General features: G+C 63.9%; 1 protein-coding gene across 1 annotated transcript in view; it reads right to left on the reverse strand.

The window, feature by feature from the left end:
• Positions 1-13,449, reverse strand: part of AJAP1 (adherens junctions associated protein 1) — a 113,406-nt gene that overhangs the window by 56,054 nt on the left and 43,903 nt on the right. The window contains exon 2 of the mRNA XM_045997471.1: positions 757-1,565. Coding sequence (XP_045853427.1) covers positions 757-1,565 — 809 coding nt within the window. The remainder of the gene's footprint in view (positions 1-756; positions 1,566-13,449) is intronic.

Raw genomic sequence — 13,449 nt, forward strand, 5'->3', positions numbered from 1 at the left:
AACGGGGCGAGGAGGCAGAGGAGAAAGAAAAATAAAGCTACTTTGCAGCGGATGCTTCGAGGTAACTGTCCAGAGGCACCTAGAGCCGCGGGGGGAGGGACCAAAGTCTAACCCTAACCCTAACCCTAACACCTCTGACACCATCTCCAGGCAAGACACTCCCCAGCCCGACTCAGTCTGCAGAGCCTCAGCAAACAGCACAGGAAGTTCTCCCTTCTGCCCGACCTCGATCTCTTCTGCTGCTGGAAGCGATCCCTAATTCTGGGCCAACGTGGCAGGCACCCTTCCACGGGCCACGGCCTGGAAGGTGTTTGCAGACTCCACCGGGGCCTTAATACCACCAGCAAGCGTGTCCGCATCTCCCTCCCAGGCTGGCCCGAGTGCCATTTGGGAAGAGGTGGCCCCGTGCCTGGTGGGGTCCGGAAGCCCATGACACAGGCAAGGTGGGCACGGCATCCCCTTCTAGGCCACCACTAAGGAGACACCCTGTCCCGTCTCCCTTCTTCCAGCCAGAAGGGTCTGGCTAGAGCACAACCCACGTTTGCCAGGACCCAAAGCCCACGGACACGCGTGCCGCCTCGGCCCCGAGGCTGCCGCCCGACTGTCTGCTCTTTGCCGTTGCCGTAGCTTCCGCCGCTGAGACACAGGGAGTCCCGCCAAGCACCGTCGCCAGGCACAGTGTGGCACCCTTCACGAGCCCCACCCCCGAGTGTCCGCCCCCAAACCGAACCCCAAACAGAAAAGAGGTGGGTGTACCTGAGGTCTCCCCCAGAATCCGCGGGGGCTTGGCGTCTTCGCCGTCGTCTTTGCTGGGACTGGTGGAAGGCTCCGTTGTGCTAACCCCAACCGGGATCCTATTCCTGGGGCCCAGGGGCTCCGTGACCCCCTTAGTCTGCAGCGTGGAGGTGGCCGTGGTGGCCGTGGCGGTGGTGGTGGCGGTGGCCACCGTTGTCTTCCGTGTCTGTGAGATGGAGGCCGTGGTGGGGCCGTGAAGCCCTGGGAATGTGTTGGATTCCGGGGCCTCCTCCTCCCCCGTGGGCCCCCAGGCGATGAACTCCGTCTCTGTGGTGGGCCTGCTGCCCCGGAAATCGAAGCCGCCGAGGCCGGCCCCCTGCAGGTGCCTCTTCTCCCTCCGCAGGAGGGCCTGCGGGTCCGTGGTGGCCCCGCTACCCGCCGCGGGGGACGGGGACGAGGAGGAGGAGCCCAGGGACGGGCTGGATTTGGCAGCGGCTGGGGGCTTGGCGAGCCCCCCTCGGGGCACCAGGGCGGCCACCTGGTCCCTGGGTCTGTGTGCCCGTCTGGCGCGCGGACTCGGCACCTGGCCGTGGCTGCGCTCCACGCGGGCCGGGCGCGGGCTCCACACGGGCACGGAGAGGCGCGCCGCCTGTCCGCTCTTCAAACTCCACAGCCGCGGGGGCCGCTGCGGCGGCCGGGGCAGGAGCCGGAAGTCGGGGCCCGGGCCCAGGGACTCACACGAGGGCAGATCCATGGCGAGCTGGAACATGGCTATAAGTATCCAAGCATGGCTTCCTAGGGAGCAGCCCGGCCAGCGGATGGACATGGAACTGCGTGGAAAAGAGAAAGCAGGGTCAGGGGGGCCCTGGGCGCTCTGCCGGCCGTCCCCCCATCCCCGCCCGGACGCCGAAGCGCCCTTCTGGTAAGGAGCGCCCACCCTCACCTCAGAGGGGCCACCGGAGCCCTGCGTGAGCTGACCGCACAGCCCCGCGGCGGGGGGCTCCCGTTCATCCGCATCGCAGCAGCCCGTTCCCGCGCACCTGCGCCGCACGTCTCTTCCCAGGAGCGTGCGACGCGCACGACTGCTTGACGCGACACGGGAGGGAAACTGGGTCTCAAAACCCCAACTCAGCCTACAAGCTGATCTCAAACGCCTTCTGTTCCCCACTCGGCTTCGGCCCAGAGGGAGACGGAGACACGTCGAGGACGTGCGGTGAGAGGAGGGCGGGGCGGGGGGCTCGGCTGCCCCTCGGGTCCAGGGCTCCACGTCACAGAAGTTATGGACCCAAGTCTCGGCGCTCGCAGCCTCCCCTTCCCGAGGCCCGGAGGAACGGGGCTTCCGCCAGACTTCACGGGGCCTCGGAGGTCGGGCATCGCCTGAGCCCCCGCCCAGGCTGTGGTCGGCAAACCCTCCCCCTTCCCAGGCACACGTGCGAGTCTCAAAGCAGGCTGTGGCCTTGGGGCTACACACCGGAGCGCCTCTGACTTGGGGCCTCCCTGGGATTTGTTCGGGAAAATGAGATCTGCTGTGGGTAAGGGGGAAGGTCGCTGGTGTGCCGGCCGGGCCGAGTGCTGCTCTGTGGGCATCCCGGCTCCCCTATTTACCTGCAGCACAGGTGCCCTGTGCAGCCCACAGTCCACCTCCTCGGCTCAGGCGCGGCTGGGGGAAGGGCAAAGCCCACGCGACCAGGGAAGACACGCTGGTGGGTGCACGGGGCGTCACGTGCGCCCTGAGAGCACACTGGCAGCCACGTGCCGGGCTGGGCTTAGGGGACCCGGGCCCACACTCCTTCTCCCACCAGCTTAGGTAACAGAGCACTGGGTACAGACACCGTTCGGAGCCGGCCCTCGTCACCGGCGTCACGTCTGAAAATTGACACGGGTCCAGGACGTCAGCGACGGCTGTGGGCGGGGGCGGGCGGGGGTGTCTGGTACGCGGAACTGCCAGCCTGGAAAGCTGCTCAAGACCAGCCCCGCAGAATACAAGGCCGTTTTCTTTATGGGGTTTCGCGTGACTTGAAAAGGGAAGAAATCAGTGCGTGAGCAGCGTGTGGTGTGTGAGTGAGTCATGTGTGCATGCGTGCACGGGAGTGTGTCTCGGGACCGCGTGCCAGCGTGGGTGACTGCTGACGTGCGACGTGCACCCGTGCAGTGAGAGACCCCCTGTAGAGTGCGTGTGAGTGTGTCAGCAAGTGTGTAAGAGCACGAGTCCACGTGGGGTGTCCGTGCGTCCGTCACACGCGCGTGTGGGTGCCTGTGTGCGTCTGCTTGTCGGTGCACGTGTGTGTGTCGGTGGGTGTGCGGGAGTGCAAGCCTGTGGGGTGCCTGTGTGTGCAGGTGTGGCTGAGCGTGAGGTCCGATGTTGGTGCACACGTGTGTGTCCGTGAGTGTGCTGTGAGGTGGTCTGTGTGCCCAGCTGTCCCATTTCTGCATGTGTGCCTGTGTGGGCGTGGCCCAGTGTCCGGTTCATGTCAGTGAGTGAAGTGTGCAAAAGTGTGCAAAAGCATGGGTCCACTGGGGGTGGCTGTGGCCCATTTTCCACGTGTGTGTCTGGGTGGGCATGGCTGGGCACGGGGTCCATGTCAGTGAGCAGGTGTAAGTGCGTCAGAGTGTGCGAGAGCGTGAGTCTGTGGGGGTCTGCGTGCCCATCTGTCGTGGATGCTTACGCACGTGTGCCTGCGGCTGAGTGTGGGGTCCGCGTGTGTCTGTGCGTGAGGCCCCTCGTTCTGCACTGAGCCCCGTGCACCCGGGGCCGCATCTTCCCTGGGGGGTACTTAGGCACGTGCTGCTCCCTGCCTGTCCGCGGGATGTGGAAAGGAAGAAACTTGTATTAACGAGCGCTAATTACCAAGAAGGACTAATCCCCAAACAAAAAGGGCCCGGTTCTTTAATCAGAATGAAAGTGCTTTGCTGCAGAAATTAGGAATCGCTCATTATGCTAATGCCTCTGCACCGAGCTCCTGCCGGTGTGCAATTCCTCTGCGCAGCCCGCCAAGCTCCGAGCAGGGACCAGGGCCTCCGTCACTGCATGCAGAGATTCAGGTCAGTGTGAAACATCCCCTGTCACGGTAAGCACAGCTTCTATGGCCACAGGTGTCTCAGGGAGGATGGACGGCTTAGACCCCCAGGTTCTCCCACCACTCGGTGTATTTGGATGGGACTTCAGCATCAGAGCATGCCGTACCCCAGAAGGCCCCACCAGGCCCCACCAGGACCTACCAGGCTACCTCAGGCCCCACCAGGCCCCAGCAGTCCCTGCAAGGTCACCAGGGAGCCTCAGGCCCCAGCAGATCCCACCAGGTCCCACTAGGCACCACCAGGCCCCACCAGGAAACACCAGGTACTACCAGGCAACACCAAGTCCCACCAGGCAACACCAGGCTCCATGAGGCCCTACAAGGTCACCAGGCAACCTCAGGCCCCACCAGATTCTTCTAGGTCGCACCAGGCCCCACCAGGTCCCACCAGGGCCCACCAGGCCCCACCAGAACTAGGTCCGACAATGTCCTATCAGGCAACACCATGTCCCACCAGGAAATACCAGGTCCCACCAGGCCCCATGAAGCCCCATGAGGTCAGGCAAACTCGGGCCACAACAGGCTCCACCAGGAAACACAAGGAAACACCAGGTCCTACCAGGTCCCACCAGGCCTAGTGGACCCCACCAGGCAACACCAGGCCCCTCAGGTCCCATGAGGCAAGGCCAGGCCCTACCAGACCTCAGCAGACACAACCAGGCCCCTACTGGCCCCATCAGGCCCCGGGAACGAAAAGCAGACCCAGACGAGCCCGCACCCGTCGGCACCGAGGAGAAAATTGCCCCAGGAAATTAAAACCACAGCCCTCAGCCCGTGCTGCCTGCCTGCCCAGCAGAACTTCACACACAGGATATTTCTGTCATTTTTCACCAATCCCGAGCTGTAATTCGTTACCATAGAAACCCCCTCATTTCCACGCCACCCGCTCTTATGCCGAAAAACCAACCGATGGCAAGAGCAGGAGAGCTTTTGCCTTCTTTCCCTTCGAGTCCGGTTTCTTCCCTCTCAACGTGGCGGACGGTCCGGAGAGGGACTGTGAGGCACGCAGGGGACAAGTCAGCAGCCGGGACACGCCAGGCCAGTGTCGGGGACACAGAGAGCCCCTCCCATCGGAAGCTCGGGGGCCGATCCTGTGGCCTGCGGGGACCGGCAGTCCCTCTCCGGGGTCGAAGGTCCCAAGCCTGGACCGTCGGGCTCCGGGGATACACGCTCGGCACTTGTCGGGGTGATGCTGCGTCCCGGTGTCCGGGGACCTGGCCATGCATGCAAGGACCACGTGCGGGGCACTGCGGGACGTCTCTCTCCACCCTCCCAGCTGCCCAGCCCCGGGAGCGCTCTTCCCTCCGAGCCCGTCCAGCACGGGGTGGGAGGCCTCAGTTCTGCCCACAGCCCTCGGGCCCCAGGAAGGCGCCGTCAGCCACTTCCCGCAGGGCTGGAGGCCCCTGCGAGGGTCAGGAGGGAGGCCCGGCGCCAGCGGCCCCACCGCCAGCTGTCAGCGTCGCCACGGGACACACGAGGGAGGCCGCAGTGCAGTGCCGACGCCGAGTCCCCCAAGGGCATCCATGGGCCATGACCCCCCCTTCACACCCACGAGGACGATGACAGACACGAAGCCAAGTCCAAATGTGGACTGGGGGCACGGACGTGGGGAGACGGCAGCTCTCGCCCACCGTCGGCGGGAGCGTAAGAGGGTGTCGCCGCCGCGCAGAGCGGCTCAGCAGCTCCTCCAAGACTTAGTTCCCGCTGACCCCGACGTCCACTCGGGTGGACACCCAAGTCCGCAGGAAAACGTGAGCACGAACGTTCCCGGCAGCCCTCCTCGTGGGAGCGGAGAGCCAAAGCCCGCGGCGTCCAGCGGGGGACCGGATGAGGACGACACGCTCTGTCCCCACAGGGGAACGTCCTCTGGCCTTAAACAGGAAAGCAGCAGCGACACAGGCCGCCGGGTGGACGGAGCTTGGACACAGTCCGTGACGTAGAAGCTACGTGTCGCCGAGACGCCCAGAAACCGGGGACCCGCAGAGACCGAGAAGAGAGTGCCGCTTGCCGGGGGCTGGGGGACGTGACTGCTGCGGTTATAGGATTTCTCTCAGGGGGGACAGGGACGTTCTGGCATCGAGGGCGCTGGCGGCTGCACGACCTTGGGAATACACTGAAACAACGGGGGCCGGGGTGACTTTGGAGGACATCGTAGCTCAAGAAGCTGATGCGTTTCAGGGCGGAGAGACCAGCCTGGGGGGCGGGGGGGGGGCGGCAGGGACGAAGGACAGGGTGCCCAAGCTGGGGGCAGCGTCTGAGCGGCCGGCACGAGGCAGGGAGCACGCACGAGCTCCCTCAGGCCGCGCACGGTCCTTGCGGCCAGGACCGGGGCTCGTCGGAGGTCGGAGTGCCCGCTGCCCGCCCGCTGCCCACGCAGGGCTGCGTCCCTGCTCCCCCACCTCCTCCCTGCCGCGTCCACATCAGGGCTGCGGCGCCGTCCCCTTTATTTCCTGGTTTATGGCTTTCTTGCTTCTCCCCCTTTTAAATTTTTATTGAAATCTTTATTTTTCCCCCTAAGAACACGTTCGCAGGACTCGTGGATTGAGACCGGGTGTGCCGCCTTCTGTGTATTTCCTTCGCGGAAGAGGACCGCGGTTAATTACACACGAAGACTTGTCTTCCACTCCGGGTCCCACTTTCCCCGGGGGCTCGCAGGCCAGGCTTCCCGCCGGTGCCCAGATCCCGTGTGCAAGACCCCCCAGGGCGGTGAGACACTGGAGGGTGGGAAGACCCTGCAAGCCCTGGAATCTCGCTGCGGGCGGCGGGGAACCCCCTACCCCGTCCCCCGGTGCTGCACCACCCGGGAACTGCCCTGCCCCAGCGTGCCCGCTCCGGGGCTTGTCCTCAGCTGGCCTGGGACACCAGCCGCAGCATGCATGACTGGCACACACCTGTCTGGGACGGCGACTCCCTCTGACACGTCCCATCCCATCTCCTCCGGCTACACATCGGGTGAGTTTTGGAGAGTTATGAAAAGCGGGTGTCCCCCAAACACGTGTGCTGCGCTTATTGACCTGCTTCCCAAAATTAGCATATGGCAAGGGAGGGGGGGTTCTTCTCTGTGGAGACACCTGGCATGCAGGACCTTGGCCAGTATCAAGGTCACGTCCGCGGCGTGAGTCATGACAGCAGGCGCTCCCGACATGATGGAAAAGGACCACACCTCCTCCCGAAACCCGTCACACCGTTATAGCGGGAGACACCACCAGACAGATCCCGCTGGAGGGACATTCGACAAAATCCCTGACCAGTCCTCCTTGAAACTGCCAAGGTCATCAAAAACAAGGAAAAGTCTGCAAAACGACCACCACCACCAAGAGAATCCTACAGAGACGTACATGTCATGTGGTGCCCCGAGTGGGATCCTGGAGGAGAAAAAGGAAGTCGGAGAAAAACTCAGGAAACGTGGACCAAGTGCGGGATTTCACGAATGCTGAGGAGCAGTGTTTCCCCTTAGTGGGGACACCCAACGCACATGGAGACAGGAGAGGTTTACGTGAGGGGCATCTGGGGGCAGAGAATCCAGGATTTCTGTCTGCTTTTCCTTCTTTTCAACTTCTGTAAGTTTGAAACTATCCTGAAATAAAGAGTTTATGGAAGTAAACAGCCCAACAGACGTGGGGTGGACACGGGGGTCATGCTGAGGGCTGTGGGGGGACCCCGCCAGGGCTCCGTGGGGTCCCTGGGCTCCGGGTGAATGGACATCCGCCTCGAGGGGTGGCCCGGGGGGCACCCGCGAAGGAGCACAGCCTCGTCACGGTGTTTCCATCAGAGAAATGTGGCTTTGGGGGCGAGGGGAGACCCTGGCACCTGGTACAGAGAAGACCCTAAGTTCCCCCACCTCTGCATCTCCAAGTTCTCCGAGCTGCAGGCCTGCCCAGGATGGGGCCAGCCACTGCCCTGTCCTTCCCCTTCCCATGCCCGGGAGGCTTCCCCCCGTCGCCCCCAAACGCCAACACGGCGGTGCAGGAGCAGAGATACGCCTTCCCCATGCGGGCCAGGACACCCGGCCTCGGCGTAGGAAGGCAGCATGCAAACGCTGTCCTCTGGAATGCAGTCGCTCGTTCAATTTTCCTGATGAAGAACGAGGGAGACGTGACTCACTGGATGTCCTCCCGATGTCCTAATGTCCTGTACGAGCCACCCCTGGCCCGCACTACCCCAGGACTTACTATGATTAAAAGCGTCCCTCTCTTTCAGGAACGGTGCTCTGGGTTGCCCACAAGGCTTTCATCTTCGGGGGTGCCACGGATGTCGGGCACACACGTGATGTTTGATGTGCGTAGGAACCTTCATTGGTGTGGGATAGAAACCTCCGGAACGGCACAAAGTTCCCTGCTACTTGCCTCCCCCAGTGCAGGGGGGCCCGCAGCGGGATTCTGGGGTCTCTTAGCACCCTCCCCTAGAGTGGGTCCCACTCCTGGTCAGGCTCCTGGGTCCCACCCAGGGTGGACCAGGGGTGGTGCGTCCTGCTGGCTCGGGGGAGACGCAAGTCAGAGCCCTGCAGAGAAGGTGGTGTGCTCGCTATAACGTGGGCTCCTCCTGGGGCAAGGGCATTGCAAGGCAAGTGTGAGGAGAACCTGCGTGTGCCCTAAACATGTGTCCACCTAACCACCCTGCTGGCCTTCCCCGCTGCCCCCAGATCCCAGGAGGTCCTGGCTAGAAGGAACAGAGGATCCTCAGCTCCAGCCCGCCCCAGAGCTGGACTCTCAGCCGCCTGGTGCTTGGGACCGGAGCGGCTTTACCAGCCTTAGCGCAGGGCTCCGGGTCAGGCTGCTGTGACAAGCGGCCGGCAGGATGTAACACCGGTTTCCTGGCGATGCCGGTTCTCCTGAAGTGTCGTGGATGGGTGTGCGCAGGCCCCGGGCTGCCAAACACCAATCCCGTCCCAAACACTCAGTACCCGCCTGATGCGAGCATGAGACCCACCCTGTGGGGGCCTGTCTGCAGTCACCGGGAGCTGGCACCAGACCCGGCGTCTAGGACTCAGGGACTTCAGGTCCCAACAAGCCCAGACCTGGGGGAACCGGGGCATAGGAAGCAAAGGAAAGCAGACAAGACCTCCATGACCTAGAGCCACGGTGGCCCCACCGCCTGGACCAGCGGCATGGTGGCTGTGCCCGGCAAGGAGGCGCCGGGGTGGGCGGCAGGTGCTGCTCTGCGCCCCCGCTGACCTCGGGCAGCAGCGGGGCCCTGTGGTCCCAAGGAATTGCCTCACACGCTCTTGCGGGAGCGGATGACTCCAGGCTCCCCAGAAGCGTCCTGTATGTATGAGCGAAGGCCCCGGGAGTGAGCTCACGCCCAGCAGATGTCCAGTGAGGTCTGGAGACGGTTCTGGTTGTCACTCTCCAGAGCTGACGCCAGCATTTGGTGAGCCCTTGGACGCCGAGAACACCCCACAGGGCTCAGGACGGCCCCACAAAGGCTTTACCGGCCCCAGCAGCCCCAGCGTCCATGGGGCCAAGGTGAAGCAGCCCTACGGCCCGCATTCCATTTGCTCCTCCTGAGGCCTGGGGCCGGGGAAACAAGCCTCTTTATCCTAAGAGGAAAGAAGCTCAGACATGACCCACCCACTCACGCTCCAGAAGCCACATGGGACGGTGGAGAAACGGGGGCTCAGGGCTGGCAGCCTGGCTCCCAGCCTGCCACTGCAAACGCGGGCTTCATACCTTCTCTGTGCCTCAGTTTCCCCACCACACAGGGCCTCACCAGACTCCACGGGGAGTCCTTGGGGCTTGGGTCCCCAGAAGCACGCACAAGCATCAGCCACCGCCCCCATCCCCACTCCTTTCCAGGCCATCGGGGTGCCCGGGGGCCACTGCTCTCCTTGGCAGCTCCGGAGCAGGGCGTCTGCGGGACCCGGAGGCAGGGGATGCTCTCGACAGCCTTCACAGGTGCCTGAAGGAGACCGAAGGATAGCAACGCGCTGGCGTTCTGGTTGCCCGGGCGACGTGCCCGCAAGCATTCCGGAGGAGTGAAGTGGTGACAAGCAGTGGGTGGGCAGCCCGTGGGCGGGAATGTTCTCTCCCCAGGAGCGGGAGCAGGGTTTCTGCAAGTCTGACACACAGCCCTGTTGCTGCGGCCAGGTCCCCGGTGCCCTCCGTTCTGTGCTGGGACGGCAGGCACGAGCCATCCGGGACCAGCAGGTCCCCTCAGCTCAGCTACTGTCCCCCCCACATCGCAGGCTTGTCCTCTCTGGGGAGTGCCCAGGACGTGCCCAGCAGCTGCCCCAGCACCGGCCGGCCTCCCCCAGTCTGCCAGCCCACCACGTCAGGTGCCCTGTGCCCCACCTCCCATGCTTCCTCTGCAGGCGGGGACAAGGGTCTAGATGGGCCCCCAGCCTGAGGTGGCCCATCCCAGGGACAAGTTGCGTCCCTCTGAGCAAAGACTTGGCTAAGCCAGATGGTAACAGCCGTGGGACCAGAATCTTGCTGCCTCGTGCCCGAACCCCACGCCGAAGTCAGCACAGAGTGAGGACCCTGGGAAGGACCCTACAAAGGCCACGTGACTCTGCAAACCACCCCCGGGCGCAGGCTCTCAGCCTGGGCCTCACATGAGGATCCCCCAGCTGGGGAGAGGGTGGTTAGAAAACATGGAGACCCAGGCCCCACGGTGGACCCACCGACTGGCATCTTCGGGGGACAAGTCCAGCATCTGTAATATTCCAAGAAGCTCCCCCGGGGGGTCAGGACAGAGAGCCAAGAACACAGCCCATCCCTTACTCGGACCCCGTTCAGCCTGACTTCACCCCCACTTGTAACGAGAGACCCAGGCCAGGGCGGCGGGGAAGAAGGCACACGGGACATGCGCCCAGTGCAGGGTGACCCCTCAGCACACAGAGGTCCCCGGCTCCCGACCCTTTCTCCTTCTGGAGCTGGGCGGCCCTCAGCCAGGTTGTGGGGCCAGGCTGAAGGTCACGGGCAAGTTCTCGTGCAATCCCGTGGAAAGAGCAGGGGTACAAACGTGCATTTACGGAAATCCAGACTATTCGCACAAGAAAGAGAAACACAAAAATAGCAGCTGTGTGTTCTCTGGGAAAAGGTCTCTCCACACAACTGAAAGCAGGGAGGAGGCAAGCAGTCAGCCCGGGAGCTGGTGCAGGCAGCTCAGGCTCCTCCAGGCTCCTCCAGGCTCCAGGGCTCCAGCCTCCCCGCGTCTCCCTCTTACGCCGGGAAATCCGCATCCCAGCTCCCTGCGCAGCTGCCGGGGCACACGGCTCCTTACCGGCGGTCCCGGCCCCGGGACGTGGAGTCCTGAGAACAAACGTCCCGGCTTCCATAGCACCCGCGGGAGGCCCGTTGCCTTTCGGTCCTGGGGCCATCATCATGTGGGCGTGGACGAAAGTCACTGTGCATTCAAGGTGCCACGGAAGCCACCCATAAAGGAGGACAGTGACAGGGTCGCCGCCTCCCAGAACACCGAAAGCAGACCCATCACGGGCTCCACGAGGTTCGCAGATTGGCAGAGAGGGCAAGGATGGTGTCGATGGTGGTGCCGAGGGCTTGGCAGGGGGAGGAAGAGCGAGCCGCCTGAGCGGAAGCCGGGGGCCAGGGCCACTGGGGCGGAAGACCCAGATCCGCCACCAGCTCCCCAAGCACAGGGGACAGGGACCTCCCCAGGTGGTCATGTGCCCACCTTGTGTGAGGGGATGGGATGATGGCCAGATGTTGGCAGAGCTCTTAGCAAAGGGCCTGGGGTGGCCAAGGCTGGGACCCCTCTCTCCGAGGGGTCCTCGGAGCCATCTCCGGCCTCCAGAACTCCCAGGAAACGCTGGGGTGAAGCTGGAGACCTTCCCAGGGCGGCCGCTCCACAGGACTCCGAGTGGCGGGAGCACCTGGGTCCTTGCACATTGGGAGGTAAACCAAGGAAGACGACGTCAGGACGCAGGCGTTGAGGGGGTGCTGTGAAGGAGGCAACGTCCCAGGGGACCCGGAGAGGCTCGGAGCCCGTGGCGGCCAGGAGCACTAGCAGAAGCAGGGACCACCGTCCGTGAGGCAGTCGATGGGGGCTGGGAAGGGCAGACAAGGCCCTTCTGAGTCTGGGACGTGCAGATGTCAGGCAGCACGGGGGCCACCTTCCCCGGCTGCAGGCCACTGGGAGGCGCCCCGAAGTCCTCCGCCTTCCGCACGCCCTGCCACAGCCCGCCGCAGGCTCGGCCCTTTACACCTGAACACAAGTGAGGCTGAGGGGCCCTCGCAGGGCATCCAGGGGCTCACGCGGTCGCGGGGAGGGGGCAGTCAGGCCTCCTCGTGGCCCTGACATCCCACTGTCGGTCCACGGACGGGGAGAACAGGCAGTGGGAACTTGGAAACAAGCCGGCCGTGCCCAGAGAGCATGAATCACCCATGCAAATCCCACAATGTAGGTCACGGTTCCATCTCGCCTCCAGCTCCAGAAAGTGCCCACGTCCCCGTCAGGAGAGGATGTGACGAGGACAGAGCCATCTCCCTCGACCCCGATGCCCCACCTGGGCCCAGCCCGCAGATGGGAGGGCACCTGACCCCACCGAAAGGGGCTGCAGGTGAGGCTATAGAAATGCTGCCCCAGGGAAGTGCCCCGCGAGGTGTGTGTGGGGGGTCCAGCGGCCCTAGGACAGCCCCCGGGCCAGCTCCCATCTGTCTACCCGCCCACACCCCCTGAGAGGCAGCCCCTCTGCCCCATTACCAATGAATAGGACATTTCAGAGCTGGAGCTGGGCCCACCTAAGGCCATCCCCTAGTGCATGGTGCCCTGGGGACCCTTTGTGGCTTCCTGCCCACCCCTGGGCTCCCGGGCCTGGGTGCAGAGTGAGGCGGGGCCCAGCCTCCAGCCAGCTTCAGAGTCACGGGGAGCCGGCAAGAGCTCCAACCTGACCCAGACCTCGCCGCTCCAACTACCAGCCGAGGTGCCCCAGCCTCTGAACACAAAAGGCGACGGGGGCTCACCACCTCTGCAGAACCACTGCGGCAGGTGTGGGGCAGCGCTCGGAAAAGCCCGCCCACGTGAGCCAGACCCTGCTCTGGGGGGCGTCTGCGGCCCACTCCCACCGCGTCCTGTGGGAGACTCGGGACCGATCGTGTCCCTGAGCGGCTCCCCCACTTACTGGTGCCCAGCACGTGCACGCACACACCACAGACACACACACGTGCGTGCACACTCACAAGTAGCCCCACCAACCCAGACACCTCCACCAGACACACGCCACCGGGCCTGAGCCCCGCCGTGGAGTGTCCAGAACTCAGCTGCAAACACAGCTTGGTACAAAGCTGATGTGATAGCTACCGCTGGCGTGGGGACAAAACACCGTCGTTTGGGGAAATTCTTCCCAAAAGAACCCAGTGGGGCTAGGCCAGCTGGACCAGAGCTTCAGCTCTTCCTGATGAGGTCGTCCCATTGGGACCCTGTCCGGAGGAACAGATGTCATGAGAGTTCTTGCTGGAATGTCTGGGGGGCATAAGACCTTTTCCAGGAAGGCCCAGAGCTTCTGGGCAGCCACTGTGGCTTGAAAGGGGAAGAAACCCTTTGTTTTCTGGGAAAGCCAAGTCCCCAGAGCAGGGCTCGGGTGGAGCAAGGGCCAAGAAGGCCTCTGTCCCCATCCCCCAACCCAAAGCACCTGGCTTTGAACTCTGGTCTCTTCTGTGTGGAGGACCCTGACCAG

The sequence above is a fragment of the Meles meles genome, chromosome 1 (assembly GCF_922984935.1).
Source record: "Meles meles chromosome 1, mMelMel3.1 paternal haplotype, whole genome shotgun sequence".
NCBI lineage: Eukaryota > Metazoa > Chordata > Mammalia > Carnivora > Mustelidae > Meles > Meles meles.